Source organism: Sminthopsis crassicaudata, chromosome 1 (assembly GCF_048593235.1).
Source record: "Sminthopsis crassicaudata isolate SCR6 chromosome 1, ASM4859323v1, whole genome shotgun sequence".
In the NCBI taxonomy this organism is placed as follows: Eukaryota; Metazoa; Chordata; class Mammalia; order Dasyuromorphia; family Dasyuridae; genus Sminthopsis; species Sminthopsis crassicaudata.
The window spans coordinates 529,713,488-529,732,924 of NC_133617.1; the positions used below are offsets into that span (position 1 = coordinate 529,713,488).

The following is a 19,437-nucleotide window of genomic DNA, read 5'->3' on the forward strand; positions in this document are numbered from 1 at the left end:
GAGGATGGAATTTCAAAACGATGGAATTCTAATTTACCTCAATATATTGGGGGAGGTTTGGGTTTTTATTAGGAAAAAAGCAATACTTGAAGTGGCAGTGAGAACCTAGAGTTGTATTTCATCTGACATCAACAAGAACCTCTGCATGAATATGAAGAGAGTAATCTCATCGAATAGAACAAATCGCTCATAATTTAGATTAAAATAGTCAAGTATTCTTCGGGAGTTAAAAATCCATTTGGCAAATAATCATTCTTTCATTTATAAACCCAACAGATTTTTTTTCAATGTTGCCTTAATCTAATCACTACAGGAAAAAGATTTTAATAGATAGTTTTGCAATAAGATAGAGTTTCAACAGTAATTTCTTTAACAAGGCATAAGCAAACGCATCACATTTCGTATAAGAGATTATAAAATCTAATCGTGTTAGTCTCTTTAATTCCTAGTTCATAGTACAGTGCCTTGAAGGTAGTGGGTACTGAAGAAATAGTTGCTGTCAATATTGTAGTTATTGGATCTGGGTGGAGAGGTTTTTGCTGTTGAACAAAGAACTCAAGGCGAGTAGTGGGGGTGGGGGGGAACACTTCCTGCTCTACCACAAATTCTTTGGGTGATCTCGGGTAAATCACTATCTCTCTGAACCTCAGATTCCCTTTCTAAAAATGAGGTGAATGTAATAGATGATGCAATAGAGCTCTAATGTTTTGTGACAATAAACGTCTTCTCCCTGGATTTGGCACATCTGTAGGCTAGGACCAGTCTCATTTTTCAAGACTGTCGGGATGTTGGGAATTTTTAGGTGACTCGGTGAATTTGGGATACCATTAATTTTATTCCAAATTCTCCAGAGTCTGCTAAAACATTAAAATGATTTGTCAAAGCTAACCACTTTGTAGAAAGCTGTGACTAGTAACGATTCAATTCCAAAACAAAGAAATGCCAGCTTTTCTGGCAGTAAAGATAAGAAAAAAATAATTATCTGTGGCTTAAGAAATAGAAGTTTTACCAGCAGATATGAAAGTGAAGGAATAATATGCATCATTTAGCTATATTTAGCTATGTATTTTATGTCTTTTTTTTTAATGGTGAAGACTTGGAAGCTTTTAAGGACTTAAGAAATATAAACCAGTTTAATTGGGAACAGCACTTTTAATTTAGCCTCTTAATTCATCTGGAAAAGGATGGGCAAAACTTTTCATCCGACTTTTAAGCAAAAATTGTTTTTGTTTTGCTTTGTTTATGTATTTAATATATCCTGAAGGAACTGTACAGAAGCAAGAACCTAAAATCATTCTGTGGTTTCCTTTCTGCCCTGTGCCTCTGAGCCAAACTTGGCTGTGATGTCAGTCCGGGGGCCTTCCACGCTTTCCCAGAGACTCTGGCAATTTTTTATAAAAAGCTTTGAGCCAACAACATTCAAACTGGCGATCGCTCTCTACTTCAACTTCTGAGATAGAAGAAAAAGAAAATTTCTTTTTTAAGATATAGGCTACTCACCCCATTGCACTCTATGAAAATAAGAGAAGAACTTAAGTGCTAGGGGTGGGACAGTTAAGCACAGACAGAAACACAGTTGCATCACCATCAGGATTGCCTAGGCAGAGAAATGTAGTTTCGACAAATATCGAGGAGGTTTTTCTGGGCAGCAGATGCTTCCCAAGAAAAAGATTCTTTTTCACAGTACATTAGTGAATCGGGGAGAGAAAAAAAAAAAAAAAAAAAAAAAAAAAAAAAAAAACACAAAAACCTACACTCTGCTTCGACACACAGCCTCCAAATGGGGCTAATGATGCAGGTGGATCTACCAGATGATTTTTTCCTCTCCATCCACTCAATTCTCAGATTCGACCCACTCTCTTTCACCAAAACTCTCAAACGCAAATACTATCAAATGCACAATAACTCGAGCGCATACCCAGCCTACTCAGAGATCAGAGTGCTCCTTTCGGGTGGGATGAGTTCAAGATGCACTTGATCTCTCTTCACTTTCAGGAACTGAAAGCAGCAGCAGGCGAAGCCTCAGACCGCTGGCCCCTTCAGACTGCCGGCTTGGTGCGGGTATCCTCTTTGGACTCGTGGGCAGAGAATGGGAAAGAATGGCAGAGAGAAAGCGGGAGTCTTCAAAGAAAAAAAGTGTTTGTTGGCATTTTTCCCGTACTTTCCTTCGGGGCCTTTTGTTTTAGGACACAGAAGAAACAGGTTTGCAGTGTAAGGTATAGATAGTATACATTTGCGCTCAGGGAGTGCGTAGAAGAAGGTAATTCGTCCTCCCGGAACTGAAAAGGAAGTCGGCAAACCTCCCTCAAGTGGACTTTCCAAACCCATCCTAACTCAATTTTTCCTCCCTCACATCCGGTCTTATTGTTTTGGGCTCCTTATTCTCCTCTGGAATAAACTAAGAGACCATCTCTTTCACCAGTTTATTCAAAATCGGAAATATGGAGCTAGAAGGGGCCTCAGCAACTACTGTGAATGAGGAAACTGAGGCGCAGAGAGGTTTAGGGACTGTTTAAGGTCGCCCATGTAGAGGCTTCCAAGGTGGGATTCGAATCCAGATCTCCTGACTTCAGAGACAGTGCTCTTTTTATAGTGCCATATAGTCTCTCTAATCCTTATTTTAGTTTCTTTAAAAAAAAAAAAAAAAAAAAAGATAGTGTACAGACATCCCTAAATTTCCGTGCTTAAGTATTTATTTTGTCATTTTATTTTCTCTTCCTCTCCCTTCTCTTCCCTCCCCCTTCCCGCCCCCATCACCGTGGTCAAAGAACTCCAGCATTCCTTTCCTTCTGGGCAATTTTCTGCAGACGAGGTTTCCAAGGACTTGACTAGCCAGGTCCTTTGACAGCAGCAACAGCCTGTCTCCAGGACTATACCCAAAACTTCTCCGGGTTTAGGTAGGACCTGCCAGAGCTTGCGTTTCGTTGTCTTTGCCTTGCAGAACTCAGACTTTCCTCCACCCCAAGATAAGGTATCCGAGGTAGATATGTGTGGAGGGGGGCATCCACTGAGCAGCTATGATTGCAGCCACATCAACGCCACCAATATGGTTTCAGTAAATATAAACTCTAGTTCAGGTGGGAGGGAGGCGGGAATTGCTGCACAGCCCCCTGAGCGCCTCTGTGTCTTTAAGGAAGAAGGAAGGAGGGAGGAGCTGGTTGGTGTTTGCAAAGGGGAGTGCCCTCTGCCCAGGTACAGAGAAAACCTTGCTGAAGCAGAGAAGAGAAACTCGACCCTTCGCCTGGCAAAATATAAGTGAGGAGCAAGCTGTCAAGTGGTGTCAGTTCCCCACTACCTTGGAATGGGTCCCGCACATACGATCCCTCTATGCTTCGGATCCACCAGATCTCCAGAGGCCTGAGAGATTCTGGCTCTCTACACCTCTGGACGTGACCCTGATCGTGGATAGTTGGAGCGAGGGGGGTTGGAGTAGGAAATGGAAAGTTGCAGAGAGAGAACCTACCTCAGCACGGGATCTCGCCAGCGATAACTTCTTGCTTCCTTCACTCAACCTTCCCTCAAACCCCCCTCAAACCTCAACACTTGAGATACCGAGCCAAAAACTTCCTTGGATTGTCTCCCAGATGCCCCATACCTGATGCAAGGTGAGACAACCCTGTGCGGGCCCTCTGAACTGTGGCTTCGTGTCTACTACGAGCTTCGTCCGAACTGGGGACTTCGGGTTCCCCGTAGAGAGCAAGTTGTAACGTAAGAAGCTTCCCCAAACTCGGCCTCTTTGCACCAGCCTGGACTGCATCCCCCCACCCTCACCCCTTCCCGGCCACAGAACCTTCTGCCACAGACAGAGCCCGTGCGCCTGGGCCCGGGCCCCCACTTCTCCCCTAGGGGAGCTGGGTGGCCAAGGCCCGGCCCAGGGGATGACTGAGGAGACGAGGCATTCTCCCCAGCGAGATTGCCCCGAGGACAGGGGCCCGCAGCACCCGTCCACGCCAGGGGCCGAAGCTGCGGGCAGAAGCCTCCCCCTGATGCCGGTAGTGAAGGTAGAGAAGGAGCCCGCTGCCTGTGAGCCCTCGGGGGGCCTCAGCGAGCTGGGGGAGCCGGTGGTAAAGGGCGCCGGTGGCGGCGGGCGCAGGAGGAAGAGGCCCTTGCAGCGAGGTAAGCCCCCTTACAGCTACATTGCGCTCATAGCTATGGCCATCGCGCACGCCCCGGACAGGAAGCTGACCCTGGGAGGCATTTACAAGTTTATCACAGAGCGCTTCCCTTTCTACCGGGACAACCCTAAAAAGTGGCAGAACAGCATCCGTCACAACCTCACTCTCAATGACTGTTTTATAAAGATTCCCCGGGAGCCGGGCCGCCCGGGAAAGGGCAATTACTGGGCACTGGATCCCAACGCCGAGGACATGTTCGAGAGCGGCAGTTTTCTGCGCAGGAGAAAGAGATTCAAGCGCACCGACCTCTCTACGTACCCGGCTTACATGCACGATGCGGCGGCGGCGGCGGCGGCGGCGGCCGCTGCGGGCATGTTCCCCAGCTCGGTGCCAGTGGCTCGTCCTCCCTATCCTGGCTCGGTATATTCCAACGTGGCTGCCGCCATGAATCCAGCGGGCTATGGTCAGACTCTGGGCCCCCACTCCTCCGTTTACTACCCGGCCTCGTCCCCTGGCCAATGCCGGGTGTTCAGCATCAACAGCCTGGTGCACGGGCCTGGAGACCTGCTGCAGCAGCAGCCTGCTCCGCCGCCCTCGATCGGACGCCCGCTTAGCCCGGACCTCAGCCAGGCGCCTCCAGTAGCTGCAGCCGCCTGCTCCTTCGGGGCCTCCGCCTCCGCCGCCGCCGCCTCGTACAGCAACCCCGCGTGCAGTGGAGGAAGTGGAGGCAGCGGCGGGGCTGGGCCCACCGGGGTGCTGCCTCGGCCGTCCAACCCCATGGCTTATACCTATCCAGTTCCCAACGGCCATCTGCCCATGAACCACGGGTCATATCCTCAGGGAAACAGCAGCCAACTGTTCGGAGCGTCCAGCCGTCTGGCAATGTCCACCTCCCCTCCGGGGGCCAACGACCCGGTGGACTTCTACGGCAGAATGTCCCCCGGCCAGATCAGTTCACTGGCACACAGCTACAATCCCGGGGGGCAGCTCGGGGCTGGCCCCAATGCCTACCACGTCCGGCATTCAGCCTACTCTAGTAACGTGGAAAGGTTCGTGTCGGCCATGTAAAACATACAAACAAAAGACATCCTCCCCAGAGGTCCCGAATCACCCAGGAAAGCTGGAGCAATACAGATCGCCACCCTCCAACCTCAACGGGCAAACTAGGCGACTAGGCCTGAGTGATGAGGGTGTGGAGGGCCAGGACACAGGTAGAAATATCTCAAACTGTGCAAAAGGCAGAATTATCGGTTGTAGGTCTGTGTGTTGGGATGAGGGTAGTTGAAGCAGAGAGGAGTAAGGAACAGTGCCGTACCTTTAGTGGAGGTTGCCTCTCAACTATAAGAAAGACCAGAGTTTCAGCTGAAGATTGCCCCTTCAGTATCCCGCTTCGTTCATCGCCCAGTTAACTACATCTTAATGTGCTCCATCACTATTCCTGTGTCCTTATTAGTACAGAATTCTTTCATGGGGCTCTGGAAAGACAAAATACTCAGGGTGCTCTTGGATAAGGGCAGAAAACGCGAGGTGCAGGGTGAATTCGATCAGGCAACTGGAAGGGGATCAAAGACTCTGGTCCAACTCGCAATGTTCTCTCAGTTGTCTATTTGCTTGGAAAGCTGTTTCCTGGGAAGCTGTTAATCACCAGACTGCTTAGGAATCTATGCCGAAGGGAGACTGCAGCCTATTGGTTTGTTTATTTTGTTTTAACGGCTTTCTTGCCTTTTCACCTAGGTGGTTTGTGACATGAATTCATTCTAGCAAACAAACAATTGGCTGCTTCCTTCAGACTTTCTTTGTATACCCCAGACAAGGGGCATTTTTATACAGTGTCTGCTCCTCGTGGCTTTAACATTGTAATAAATGTTTCTGACAGCAGAATGTAGTTTCATCTTCACTGAAATATGAAGGTTTTTGAGGGTTCAACTTGGCTCCCCTGCTGTTCATTAAGTCTACTTCAATTCGCATCATTCTACTCCAGACCTCAATTTGGGCGACAGTATACGAGTATGATGGAAGGTATCCTCAAAGATTATAAAAGGCATATGGGAGTTAATCAAGGAGATGATAGAACAGATCGAAATCTGGAAACCTGGAAGTCCCATTTACACTTTAAAAATAGATTCAAAAGCCGACATCCACTTCCTAGTTCCTTTGCCTTCCGAGAAAGCTGAGTTTGAGGTGCGATCGGAAAACCTTAAGAGAGGGACCGGGACAGGAACAAAAACAGGGAAAAGATGGAAAGATAAGGACAGCATTATATAAGTAAGAAAATGTAACTGGAAAAATTTCAGGCTGATGGTGTCTCTTACACTGCTTCTAGAACACGATTGGCTCTCAAAAGTTAGAATTTAATTGAAAGACATTCGTGTCTTTTCCTCCTTCCGTCGTGAGTGGTTACTGTTAAATAGATAAAAAGTGAGGATGGGGAGGGAGGTGGGGGAAGGAGAAGTCAGAACTGCAATCAAAAAGGCAAAAATCAATCAAAAGGCAAACAAAAGAATTGATCAGAAGTTTTCAGTAATGTCCGATTCTTCATGACCCTGTTTGGGGCTTTCGGTCAAAGATACTGGAGTGGTTTGCCATTTCCTTCTCTAACTCATTTACAGATAAGGAAACTGAAGCCAACAGGGTTAAGTGACTTACCCCGGGTCATATAGATAGATAGATAGATAGATAGATAGATAGATAGATAGATAGATAGATAGATAATTATATATAATCATTATATATATGTGTGTGTATATATATATATATATATATATATAGAAGTGGACTTTCCAACAAACAGCAAAAATAGAAGAAAAAATCCGACTGCTTATTAGTACAAAAAGTCTTTTTTATCGGATCCTCAAGAAAGTTTAGGAAGTTAACTTTTGGATATATAGCTAAATCTAAAAGCTTGTTTCTGAGGTGCGACTGAGATTCGGTGCACTCAGAAACACTATCTTCAAACCAACTAACTTGTGAGTGGTTGAAACAACCACTGCAAAGACTTTGGACTTTAAATGTGACAGAATGCTGCTTCTTCATCGGGTAGTAAGAATCACAAGTATGCTTGTCAGCATTCTGATGAGATTTTTTTTTTTTTTTTTAATGGTGAAGGATAGATTTGGAAATAGTGGAGGTCTGAAGGGAGTAGGAATTTGTGGATTGCTAAACTGGCCCATCTTTGTGTAAATCAGTGATGATTTATTTCTTCCAATGAAACGAACAAAAATAATAATATAACTGAATCTATGTTTAAAGCATAAATATTTGGGCCAGCCCCAAGAATCTGATGTGCCTTTCTTTACTATTTACTGTGAACTAGTTGTCTTGAGAAAAATATCAGTGCCTACATACAGTATTGGAATATAGGTAGTTATAAGTAGTTTTGTTTCTGGATATAGTAATATATTATCCACTTTGGAAACAGCTTCATGTGTATTTGCATATGTGTGTTTGAGTGATCAAACCCAGGCAAATGACTGAGTTCCTATGTCCTAGCCTGTGATGTCATTCACTTAGGAAACTTCCAGGACAGAAATTTCATCCACCAATGCAGATAGCAATTTGAATGTAACTGTAATGTAGAATTGTTTACAATAAGAGCTCTTAATCTGGGATTCACCATCAAGTCTGGGGATAGATTTTAAGGGATTTGAAGGTCTTGGATTGGGAAGGGGGAAAATAGTATTTATCTCTAGCATCTAAGGATTAGCATTCCCTTGCATAATGACTTTTAAAAAACTATTATTCTGAGTGGGGGTCCATACTTTCACCATACTGCCAAAAGGGCTCCTGACACAATAAAGATTAAGAAACCCTGTTTATGTAAACTAACTTCTCTGTCCGTGGTCACACAGATTGTGTCAGTTAAGGGACATTAGCCATATAGACAAACAAGCATACTACATCTCCATATTTGCATGTGAATTATATACATATAATTAATAGCCTAATTTTCATTGAGGCAGTGGAGTAGAATGGGAAAAGCATTTAACTTTGAGTTAGAAGAGCTGAGTTTGCTTACAGGCTGTCCCCCCCACCCACCCTCTCTGAGCATTCACTTAGTTTCTCATTTTTTGAATCTATAGCATGGACATAATAACATGTGCTCTACCTACTTCATTAGGGTTGTTGTGATAAAAGTTTATAACACAACATGGGGTTGGAAAGCACCCAGTTTCAAGAAAAAAGAGAGGAAAAAATGAAAGAGGCTGAATTTTGGAAGAGAGGGAAAATCTAAGAAGCAAAGAAGCAAAGAATAGGGCATTATTGTTTCTTTTAAGGAAAACAAATCACTTTCTGAAACATGAGTAACATGATTTTCTGAGACCACCATTGCACTTTATGTATCTTTGGACAGACTCAAATATTTTGGTGGTTAAAAAAAGATGTATTTTATCTCTTTGGTGAGAGCAAAGGGTTAGAGAGTGGTAAACTAGAGGAGATGGAAAATAAGTTCATTTGGAGCCAGTTGTAGCTGATATAAAATATTATACTGAGCAAAGAAAAGAAATGACTTCTTGATTTCTCTGATTGTGAGTCTACAATTTATAGGTTGCTATAGAAGCAGCCTGTAAAGATAAAAGAGAAATTGGTCCTAAAGCAGAGAGTTCCTAGTTTGGGATGCAAAATGTGTATCCTGGGTTGGGAGGGCAAGAAGAGATTTAAACTACCAAGGAATATATCAGGTTTTGAAATAGGGGAAGAATTAAAAATGCTTACTTTCTGTTTCCAGTATCTCTTCCATATTTAGCAGGAAGTTAAATCAGAATGCAAGGAGACCTGAGGTGTTTCTTTAAAGGATTTGAAGACAGAAGGGAAAAAGATGGAGTTGGTGCTTTCTTCTTTATATTAGATCAGATCTGTGATTCACCAATGTAGGCAACTGCCCGTAAGAAATGCTCTCTACTAATGCAGAATACCATCTGCTTAAGCCACTGAAAGGGTAAGCAATTTACCTAAGATCACACATAGGTAACAAGAGTGGGACTTGAACAGTTGTTGTTAGTTTTTACATTACATTTATGTTTTTTAAGAATATTTTCTCACATAAACCTTTTTTAAGTGAAAAATAATAGTGTGAGTGGAGTGAGTCAAGTTTCATATATTGTAATCCAGCTGTCACCAAAGAGCTTCCTTTTTCTGTCCTTTTTTTTATCCTCATCTATATAAGGAAGGGTTTGAACTTGGTGGTCCCTAAGAGTTCCCCCAGGGAAGCCTTTTGATAGTATCTCTTTGAAAATATGGGTCCTATTAGTTTAGCTTCCATGTTTTCCCCCTTTGACATCGTCAGTATAGAAAGCCAATTCCTCATTAACAATTTTCTCTAAAAGAGCAGATCTCCCCCTACTCTGTAATTTACAGCCTTACAAAGTTACCTGGCACCATGCAAGGCTTCCTTAACTGTCCCAAGATCATACAGCTGGTATGTTAACAGAGGTGGGATTTGAACCTAGGGTTTTCTAACAAAATCCAGGCCCTGCCACTATGCCAAACTGCCTCTCATGATATGGCTTAAGTAGCTTGTTACAATAACGATTCTCCTTTATATAGGTCGCTGTTTAAGGTTCATAAAAATTCATCTCTCACAAAAAACTTGTGAGGTAGGTAAGGACAGCACTATTGTATGAATTTTATGCATTAATTTCACAAAATTAAATCACTTGGCCAGGATCACACAATTTTCAAGGCCAGAACTATGCTCAGCTCTAACCAAACCCAGAGTTCATTTTGCTCCACCACATTGCCTGCATTATGGTCAAGTCTGTGAGTACTTAGTGGTGGGTAATTACGTGGGCTAGTCTCTAATTACAGAATTCTTGTGATAATTCGCCCCACAGCCTTCTTTTTTTTTTTTTTAATTAACATTTATAATTAAGCTGGGGAAGCTAGCACAAAAGCAAAATTTCCTACCGTGCCTTTGCTACTGAAATGAAGATTATTAAAGCTCTTTTATCCCTTGGATTGTTTGGTGAGGGGGAGGGAGGGTGAGCAAACCACATGTTTCAATATTCAAGCCGCAGCGTGAAGAAAAACTAGCCTAACCTCAGAGCACACGTGGAAGATACATCACTATTATAGTTATTGTAGCTATTATTATCATTGCCATCTGGGTGATTATTGTTATTACGATCATTATTGTTATTGCCTTCTCGGTGATTATTGTTATTCTTGTTAATAGTAATAATAGCATCGTTTTAGTGGGTCCCCGCCAAATTCATCCCAGCTATAAAATAATTATGATGCTTCGATACTTCAAAAGATCAGCTTCAGCGGTGCGGAGGATCCCTCTTCTAATTCACATGGCAGCCCTTCAGTAACTTAGTAGGTTGTCTAATGTGTAGAAGTGGCTAAGAGGAAAATAATTGGCCTTCACTGCCCTTCTGGTGATGAAGTTCGCACATTAACCAGATAGACCTCATCAGACAGCAGACACCCACTCAGTCCACTGTGCGGCCAGTACTAGAAATCTTTCCAGCCCCATAGAACTTGCCAGAGCTTGTACTTCTCTGGCATTGCCTTCGGGAACTCAGGGTGGTCATGTTAGGGCATCGGAGGAAGATTTTTAGTGCAGAAATGGAATCATAAGCTCATAGTTTTATAACTATGAACTAGAACGGAACAAAAAGGTTATCCTGTCCAGCTCCTTCATTTTATAAATAAGGAAACTGAGGTCTAGAGAGATAAAGCCATGAAGTAAATAGCAGAGCTGAAATCATAACCCATGTCCTCCAAATCCCATTTCCACACTTTTCCCGACCAAGCAAGTATAATTCTAAAAATTAATGCGAATATATAGAATTTAAGGCTATCTTCCAAACAGCGAGCATTAAAACATGTCGCTATTGAAATTATAGGAGCAAGAAAGAAATTACTTTTCGGATTGACGGATAGAGGAAAAATTCATGACCAAAGGAGTCACAGATAATAAAATGGACAGAAAACTGAAAAAAAAAAAAATGCACAAAATAAAACCAGTGTAGTTACTGTTACTCCAGTTTGAAGCTCATGATGGACTCACCACAATTTTTCCCGCTAAAAGATCGTAATGTTTTAGTTTGGTTTCTCATGATGAAGGACTTTAATTTCGGGTTTTTGAAATTTTTCAGTGTCTTTTGTGTTAATGCAAAAATGTTTATCTTCCGGGAAATAAAATATCCAAGGGAAATTCACAAGTTATCTACTCAGACATCTACTATAAATCATCATTCATTCTGCCCATTGGGGTACCAGACGGTACATTGGGGTAAAAGGAGGAAAGGAAAGGCAGATTTTGGCTGTTTCCCCGGTGAGGGTAGCTAGAAAAAATAAAGCAAATTGACTGACCTGTTTCAAGTTAGGCCCTAGGAAGAGAAAGTAAGGTTTTACCTTTTACTGGTATTACTTTGTTGTTTAAATTAGTTATATTCACCCATTCCTTTACTTTCCTTTCTCACTTTCTCACTCAAACCAGCATCTACAGGAAAGTCATTCTACTCCGTGGAGGAAAAGAGGGAGATTTAAAAACCTTAAACTTGGTGACTTTGATTAGCTTTCATTAAAATAACAATAAACTTCAAGCCAGTGCCATTGCCTGGACCTCAGTTTCTCCCAAGCGTTTGATTAGAATACTTCTAAAGCAGTTTTTCCCATTTATGAGTGTGTGTCATAGATTTCTTTGGGTAGTTCAGTCAAGTTTAGATGCCCACAATGTTTTTATCACACACACACACTTGTTCATGTGTATGTGTGTATATGATTACAAATAGAAAATATTACAGAAGAAACTAATTATACTAAAACATAGTTAGAAGGAATTAAAATTAGTTTTCTGACCTCAGATTAAGAACTTGAGTTAAGGTCTTTTCTAGCTCAAAAAAAAAAAAAATCTTATAATCTCTAAAATTATAAGGTTGCCCCTTTTCTTTTTTTTTTTTATTAATTTTATAATTATTTTTAAAAATTTTTGACAGTACATATGCATGAGTAATTTTTTTTATAACATTATCCCTTGTATTCATTTTTCCAAATTTTCCCCTCCCTCCCTCTACTCCCTCCCTTAGATGACAGGCAATCCCATACATTTTACATGTATTACAGTATAACCTGGATACAATATATGTGTGTAAATCCAATTTTCTTGTTGCACGGTAAGAATTGGATTCCGAAGGTATAACTAACCTGGGAAGATGGACAGTAGTACTATCAGTTTACATTCAATCCTCAGTGTTCCTTCTCTGGGTGTAGTTTTTCCTGTCCATCACTGATCAACTGGAAGTGAGTTGGATCTTCTTTATGTTGAAGATATCCACTTCCATCAGAATATATCTTCATACAGTATTGTTGTTGAAGTGTATAGTGATCTTCTGGTTCTGCTCATTTCACTCAGCATCAGTTCATGTAAATCTCTCCAAACCTCTCTGTATTCATTCTGCTGGTCATTTAAAATTGCCCCTTTTCTAAAGATCAATCCTTAATGGGAATTATATTTTGAATTTTTCTAGTTATGAAAAATGAATTTTCTATGATTTTCTCTACAGCCCAATAGCAGTATTTCTGGGTTCTAGAGAAGAATTTGAACCTAGTTGATATGTAAAATAAGTTTCAAATTCCTGAGGGACAAAGTAGGTTATTATTATTCATCAATACAATCAATTTCAGTAGTCTTACACTGGGCTTTAACTGGTGCTAGGTCCCTCAGGAATTAACAGAGATCAGGTACCAACTATGCCTTACAAGCTAGGAACTAGGAAGCAAACAGATAAGTATTTTTGGACTATGCTTCAACAAGAGTATTCAAGAAGGAGAAACACAAAACAAAGTTCAATTTGAGATCCAAGAGTCTTGATTAGATATTGCAAGAGACTGGACTCCTTTGGGCTGCATTTGTGGATAGTTCACAATGTCCCTACCTCCAACCACACCTTCCTCCTCCCCCATCTCCCACTTCACCCTCCTCCCCCCTAAAAGAAAAACCCAAGCTGTCCCTCCCAAAATTAAACTGCAAGTGGGAACCTGCCTGTATCTGAGGCCATTGAGGGCCATACCTCTGTTTTGTGATGTTGGAAATTACCCTTTCCCCATTTGAGTTAATAGAATAATTCTCTGAGAAAGTACCATATCCTGGGTTTTCTTGTGGCTGTGTTGCAGGAACTATATATGCCACTGAAGGGACAAAACGATGAAATTATAGATTAAGCTAAACTAATTCACTACAGGACAAACTACTTGTGTACAAGACTATCTGGTTGTAGTACTCACAGGACCACAAGACTGTAGAGGATCTCCTTAGGGAACCAAGCCAAGAATTAAGTTTGGAATAATTTGATGGATCTCTCCAGATCTTCTTTTCTAACCTGCATCATCTTTGCCTAGGAAATGATGTTGTTGATTCTAAAGCTGGTTAAAGACTCTGGATAGAACAGCAAAACCACTCTCCACAACTGGAAGAACAATTCAGAGAATATGTCTCATTGATGATGGGTCTGAAATGTTTTCTCCCTGCAGAAATAGCAATACTTTACTGTTACCCTAATGGCAAGAACCTCAGGATCTTCTTTTGGCTAAACCTATCTGGGAACAAAAAAGAGTGGGAAAACTTCCTCATGACAGTTTCCATTCTGCTTGCTGTTCAACTTCCAGACAGAGGAATAAATAGTAGTTGAGCTAACATTAGTTACAATTGGTGGGAAACTGAAAATATTGATGAACCAAAAAGTTTGTCTTTATGCTCCTTCACTTTCCATTTCCTATGTGATCCTGAATCCTGGGCTTCAAATCATGTGATCTCAATTCCTATTTTTAATTTTATTGTTTAGTTAAGCATTTCAAATTAATCTGCTTCTCCCTCTATTTCTCTTTGTTGAACAATTTTTAAATAAAAAATGAAGTCCTTGATATATAGCAGCTTAGTTGTTCCCCCATTAGTCCCCTAAAAAAGATCTCTGAATTTTAAATTTATCGATTCTATCTGGAATTGAGTGGCTTGTTTCACTTTTATTCTTTTGAATTTCATCTACTGTGAAATCTCAATCACAATGTATTCCTGGTTTATTTTGAAGTCTTTAAAAGAATACTTTGTTTTTTGTCTTCCCTCCTTAGCCTCATATCCCCTAAAACCATAGCTTTAAGGACTTGGAACTATGATTTATTTGATAAAATGAATTCTCTAGTGAGCAAACACTCCTTACTAATGCAAACCATCACCTTCTTTGTAATCTGTAGAGCCTGGAGTTTAAGTGACTTGCCCAGAGTCACACATAAGAAAGATGTTTAAAGGCAAGATTTGAACTGGGATGTTTCTGACTCCAAGGTCAGCCCTCTACCCATGACACCTTTTTTGCTCTTACTACCAAAATTTCTGTTAAAGGACATCAGTAAGGCCAATCTTAGGTTTTCCAAGACACCAGAGGAAGATTTTTATTATTATTAGTTTAATTGAGCACACAAACATGTAACTGAGTAATTATAGCACATGAGCAGAAAGTAAGAAAGAGAAAAGGTTTGGGAATTCCATGCTGGGGTGTATCTAAATGTTAATGTTTGCGATACATCCAGAGCGTTTAAGTGTCTAAGTATCTTTACCTGTTTCACGAACACTAATTAAATCTATTGGCAGCATGGTGAGACATGAACTGATCATTTCCCTAGTTTTACAGGTGTGGAAACAATCAGGAAAAGGTTAAGTGATTTGCTGGAAGGCAGAGAGAGTAAGAAATCCAGCCAAGAAGAGCTTAACTCCCACCTCTTTTCTTTAACCACCACACACCCTACCTGTGTGCAGTATAACTTGGGTAAAGAGCTGTATGTGTGCCCAATAGAGTAAACAAATAGCCTTTGTTTTTATACAGAAGCCCAAATACTGTTACTGACATGATTTCATTATTCTTCTCCTTTTGCTAGAGTTTGGATTTGTTCATTTATTTGATAGTAGATGGTCTCAAGTTTTGAAACTCTCTGCCCCCCCCCCCCCATCTATATTTTGGTTACAAAGAAACTGAATTTCTCTGATTCTCTTTCCTTCTCTGCAAAATAAAAGAGCAAGGTAAAAGCTAGGAAATTTCCAACTCCCTTCCAACTCTAAATCCTATAATCTTACAGAGAAGTTACATAATCTCTCTAATGATCCAGGAAATATTTGTTGAAAAATAATTTCAGACAGTTTTCTGTTCATTCATTCAATGCGTACTGCATAATAATAGTTTTATGGCATCTCATTTAATCTTCAACAATTTGTGAGAGAAAGAGGCATAAGCATTATCATCCCCTCATTCCTACTTTTTTTTTTTTTACAACTGAGGAAAGTAGACACTGAGAGGTTAAGAAATTTGTTCTAATTAGGTTATCTAGGTAGCAGGTAACAACCAGAATAAAAATCCTCTCATAAACTAGTGATGAATAAAAAATTCTTTGAGAAATGGGAATATTAAGTGATCTGTCTAAATCAGATTAGGAGGCCCGGGAGTCCAACCCATAGCTAAACAAAGAATCTCCACCTATAAACAACCAGGATTGTTTGTTTGGAGACTTCCAAAGTGGGGGGGAGGGGGGAGAAGAGAGAGAAACTTCTTCCCGAGGTAGTCTATTTGACTTTTGGATGGTTTTAATTGTCAAGAAGTGTTTGTGTTTGTCAAGCCTAAATTTCCCTTTCTTTAATTTTCCTCCCACTACATACTCTCCCCTATTTCTAATTCTACCCTCAGGCAGCCATGTTAAACATCACTAAGAATATTTTAATTCATTAATCATTTCAATAATGGGAACTTCCTACACCTTGTCCAGTTACAAAAACAGACAAGATAGCTATAGAAGTCTGTCAATAAACATCTATCAAGAGCCTCCTATGTGCCATGAACTGTGCTAAATTCTAGGGATACAAATTAAAATAAAAGATAGCCCCTGATTTCCAGCATCTTCTAGTCTAGTGGAAGAGACCGGATGCAAGCGGCCATGTACAAACTATGTACTGGATAAATTGAAGATAATCTTCACAGGGAAGGTTTTAGAATTAAGGGGAATAAGGAAAGGCTTCCTGATGGGAAGATTTTAGCTGGGACCTAAAAAGAAGTTCAGTAATTCCTATGAAAGGAATTACATATGATATTATAATCATAATTTGACAATCTTGATAGTGTCAATCTGATGGTGACAGAAGTCTGGAGGCCCCTTGTTTTCATTTTAATGAAAAGAGTACATTTTATTGATGCATTTTGTTTTTATATTACAAACATTTATAGATTATCCCCATTCCATGAGAAAATGCTTGTGTAACAAAGTAAAATAATTAGACAAAATGAATAAGTGGATTCTTTTGAAAGTAATTGCAACATTCAACATTTATAACACCTCTCCCTTCTCTGTTTTTTATGAAATTTAATTATAATTTATTTTATCTTCCATCCCATTCCCCAATTAAAAAAACCTGTAGCTCCAAGAAGCTGTAACATGTGGTCACACCTCATTAAAATCATTTGGGCAGACAGACTAAACCAGGATGATGGTAACGACCAGCTACAAATCTGTCAGTGAATTGGGAGGATGTCTACCCCAAGGCTGTGAAGACTTCCTCTGACAGAATGGATGGATGGGAACAATTTGTTCCAATACCCATGATGGCAGCTGAAGCGGTTCTGTGGAGAGTTTGAGAGCTTGGCTTTAAGACTCTAAGACTCCAAGGTCATCCACTGTATTCCGGGCCATTGCCAATCATCCTTACTTTTGTCTTGCCACTGAACTTTGATGACTCTGAGAGAGTGAATTTGACGTTTTGCCTCATTTAAATCCATTTCACTCGAAAATCAAGACATCAATTATGGTGACATCATTGATCCTTTTCAAAAATGAAGGATGAACAACAAGTTCTCTCTCTGTCTGTGTTAACTGTCTCCTTTGCTTTCAGTTATAGGAGAATGACAACAGTTTGAAATTCCGAAGGAAAGAGATCAGATCAGGCTAAGCCTCTTGGGCCAAAAGGTGGAGGAATCTCGGTCTTTAGGGGAAGACTTGGTTATGCCGGACCATGCTGGTCAGTTGACAATTAACTGATCATTTTTTTATCACACTGATTGGGAAAGGTTGGGGGAAGAATAACAGGGGAAAAGGAAAAAGTCATACTTTAGTAAATATAAACTTCTTGAGTTAGAGATTGTTCATTTTCATATTTATATCTTCCCAATCCAGAACACAACTGATTCATGGTAAATTATTAATAAAATGTTTATTGAATTGAAGTGAATACTTAATTAATGTAAGTAGTCCAGGACTACTGCCCCAGGACTAGTGACTACCTTTATTTCCACGGGCCTACAGGAACTAGCCCAAGCCAAGAACCTCCTTTTATTTGTCTTGTTTGCTGAGGCAAAACAGGTTGAGGGTATTTGGATCTCTAACAGTTCCCTCCTTTGAACTATGGCGAGAGATTAGAAGAATTGGGTAATCCGGGAATTATAAATGCATAGCCAGAAGGGAACATAGAATTTAGAGTTGGAAAGAACCTTAGAAACCATCCTGTAGTGGAATAATGGCCTTAAAACTGGAAGGAATCTTAGAGATGATGTCATCTCTTGGTTATTTTACGAATGAAGAAACTAAGACACAAAATGTTAAATGACTTCACTAGTAAGTGTCCAAAAGAAAGTCTTGAATGTAGGCTTTCCTGGATGCAAGTCTATCCACTATGGCAAAACACAATCTTTATTTCCCATGACATCACTGCTCTGTTTATTCTTTCTGGATCAAGAAGGTAGAAGAAACTGAATTTGTCCAAAAAGCATATTAGATTTAAGACTGGGGAGAGGGGTGTGAATCAGAGGAAAGGTTTTGACAACAGGTACTAAAAAAAAAATTATACAATTAGTTCATAGCTTCCCATCAATCAAGAGCAAAGCTGTTGTCCCTTCTCCTATTACATAGCTCTCAAATACCATGATGATACATTTCTCACCTAACATTTAATCAGTAAGCATCACAGAATATTAGCTCCAAAAAGAGTGATAACCTAATCCAATCCTCTCAGCTCCCCCCCCCTCATTTAAAACAAATTCATTTACCCAAATAGCATAGCAAAAACTACAGTTTGAAGCCTTTTCCCCATCACTAGGGCATATTCTCCCACAAATACACAAAGAGTTGGGAGGGGGGAAGTATAATTATTGTAGAGCCAAGTCAACTCACAACTTTGGAATTGTGGGGCCCTCAGTGCCCCTTCTTAATACTAATAGCTAACATTCCATTTAAAATAGTTGTAGACAATATAAAACATTTGGGAGTCTACCTGCTAGGACAAACCCAGGAATTATATGAACACAATTATGAAACACTTTTCACACGAATAAAGTCAGATCTGAACAACTGGAAATGTATTGGGTAGACCCAGAAAACTTAATAAAAATGACAATTTTACCTAAATTAATTTACTTACTCAGTGTCATGCCAATCAAATTGCCAAAAAATTATTTATAGAGTTAGAAAACAACACCAAAATTCATCTGGAAGAACAAAAGATCAAGAATATCAAGAAGTCAATTAAAAAATGTGTAGGAAGATAGTCTAGGCTTATCAGATGTCAAATTGTATTATCAAGCAGTAATCATCACAACAATCTGGTACTGTCTAAGAAATAGAATGATAGATCAGTGGAATAGATTAGGTATGCAGGACACAGTAGTAAATAACCATAGTTAGGAAATGTTTGATAAACCCAAAGATCCAAAGATTGGGGACAAAAACTCACTATTAAACAGCAGCCCTGAAAGATAGATGCTATTATTATCCTTATTTTACAGGGATTATATAGCTAGTAAGTATCTAAGGCTGCATTTGAGTTTTAGGTCTTCCTGATTCCATACTCAGTATTATTTGCACTGTATCATCTATCTGCTTCTGGAGCATTCTAAAGTCTCTCCACTTCAAACTGTTGTACTCTCTTTCAAAGACACAGTGTCTCTGCTATACTGGAAGCTCAATTGGCTTTGCTCCTAAAGGGGAGCAGTATTTTAGCTAGACAGGCTAATTTGAGATTAGGCTGAATAGATCATTCTTAATCTTCACTTTCTACTCACCCATTTTACAGAATAAATGAAGGTTCTTCACAAACCACTCTAGATATCTATTTTAACTTTATCATTTATATTATTTGTTTTGTGAAGCAATTGGGGTTAAGTGACTAGTCCAGGATCACACAGTAAGTGTTAAATATCTGAGACCACATTTGAACTCAGGTTCTCTTGACTCAAGGGTTGGTGCTCTATACACTGCCATTCAGTTGCCCCTAACTTCATAATTTTAGCACCATAAAAATTATGTGTGGTAGAGCCTAGATACCATAATCTTCTCTGGAGGACCTGAAACTGTA

The 19,437-nt window shown here is 40.3% G+C and overlaps 1 protein-coding gene across 1 annotated transcript; it reads left to right on the forward strand.

Annotated features, from left to right (window-relative positions):
* Positions 1-3,194: 3,194 nt before the first annotated feature.
* FOXE1 (forkhead box E1) lies at positions 3,195-5,996 on the forward strand. The gene has a single exon (XM_074281821.1). The coding sequence runs from the start codon at positions 3,879-3,881 to the stop codon at positions 5,181-5,183; it is 1,305 nt and encodes a 434-aa protein (XP_074137922.1). The 5' UTR covers positions 3,195-3,878; the 3' UTR covers positions 5,184-5,996.
* The last annotated feature ends 13,441 nt before the right edge of the window (positions 5,997-19,437 follow it).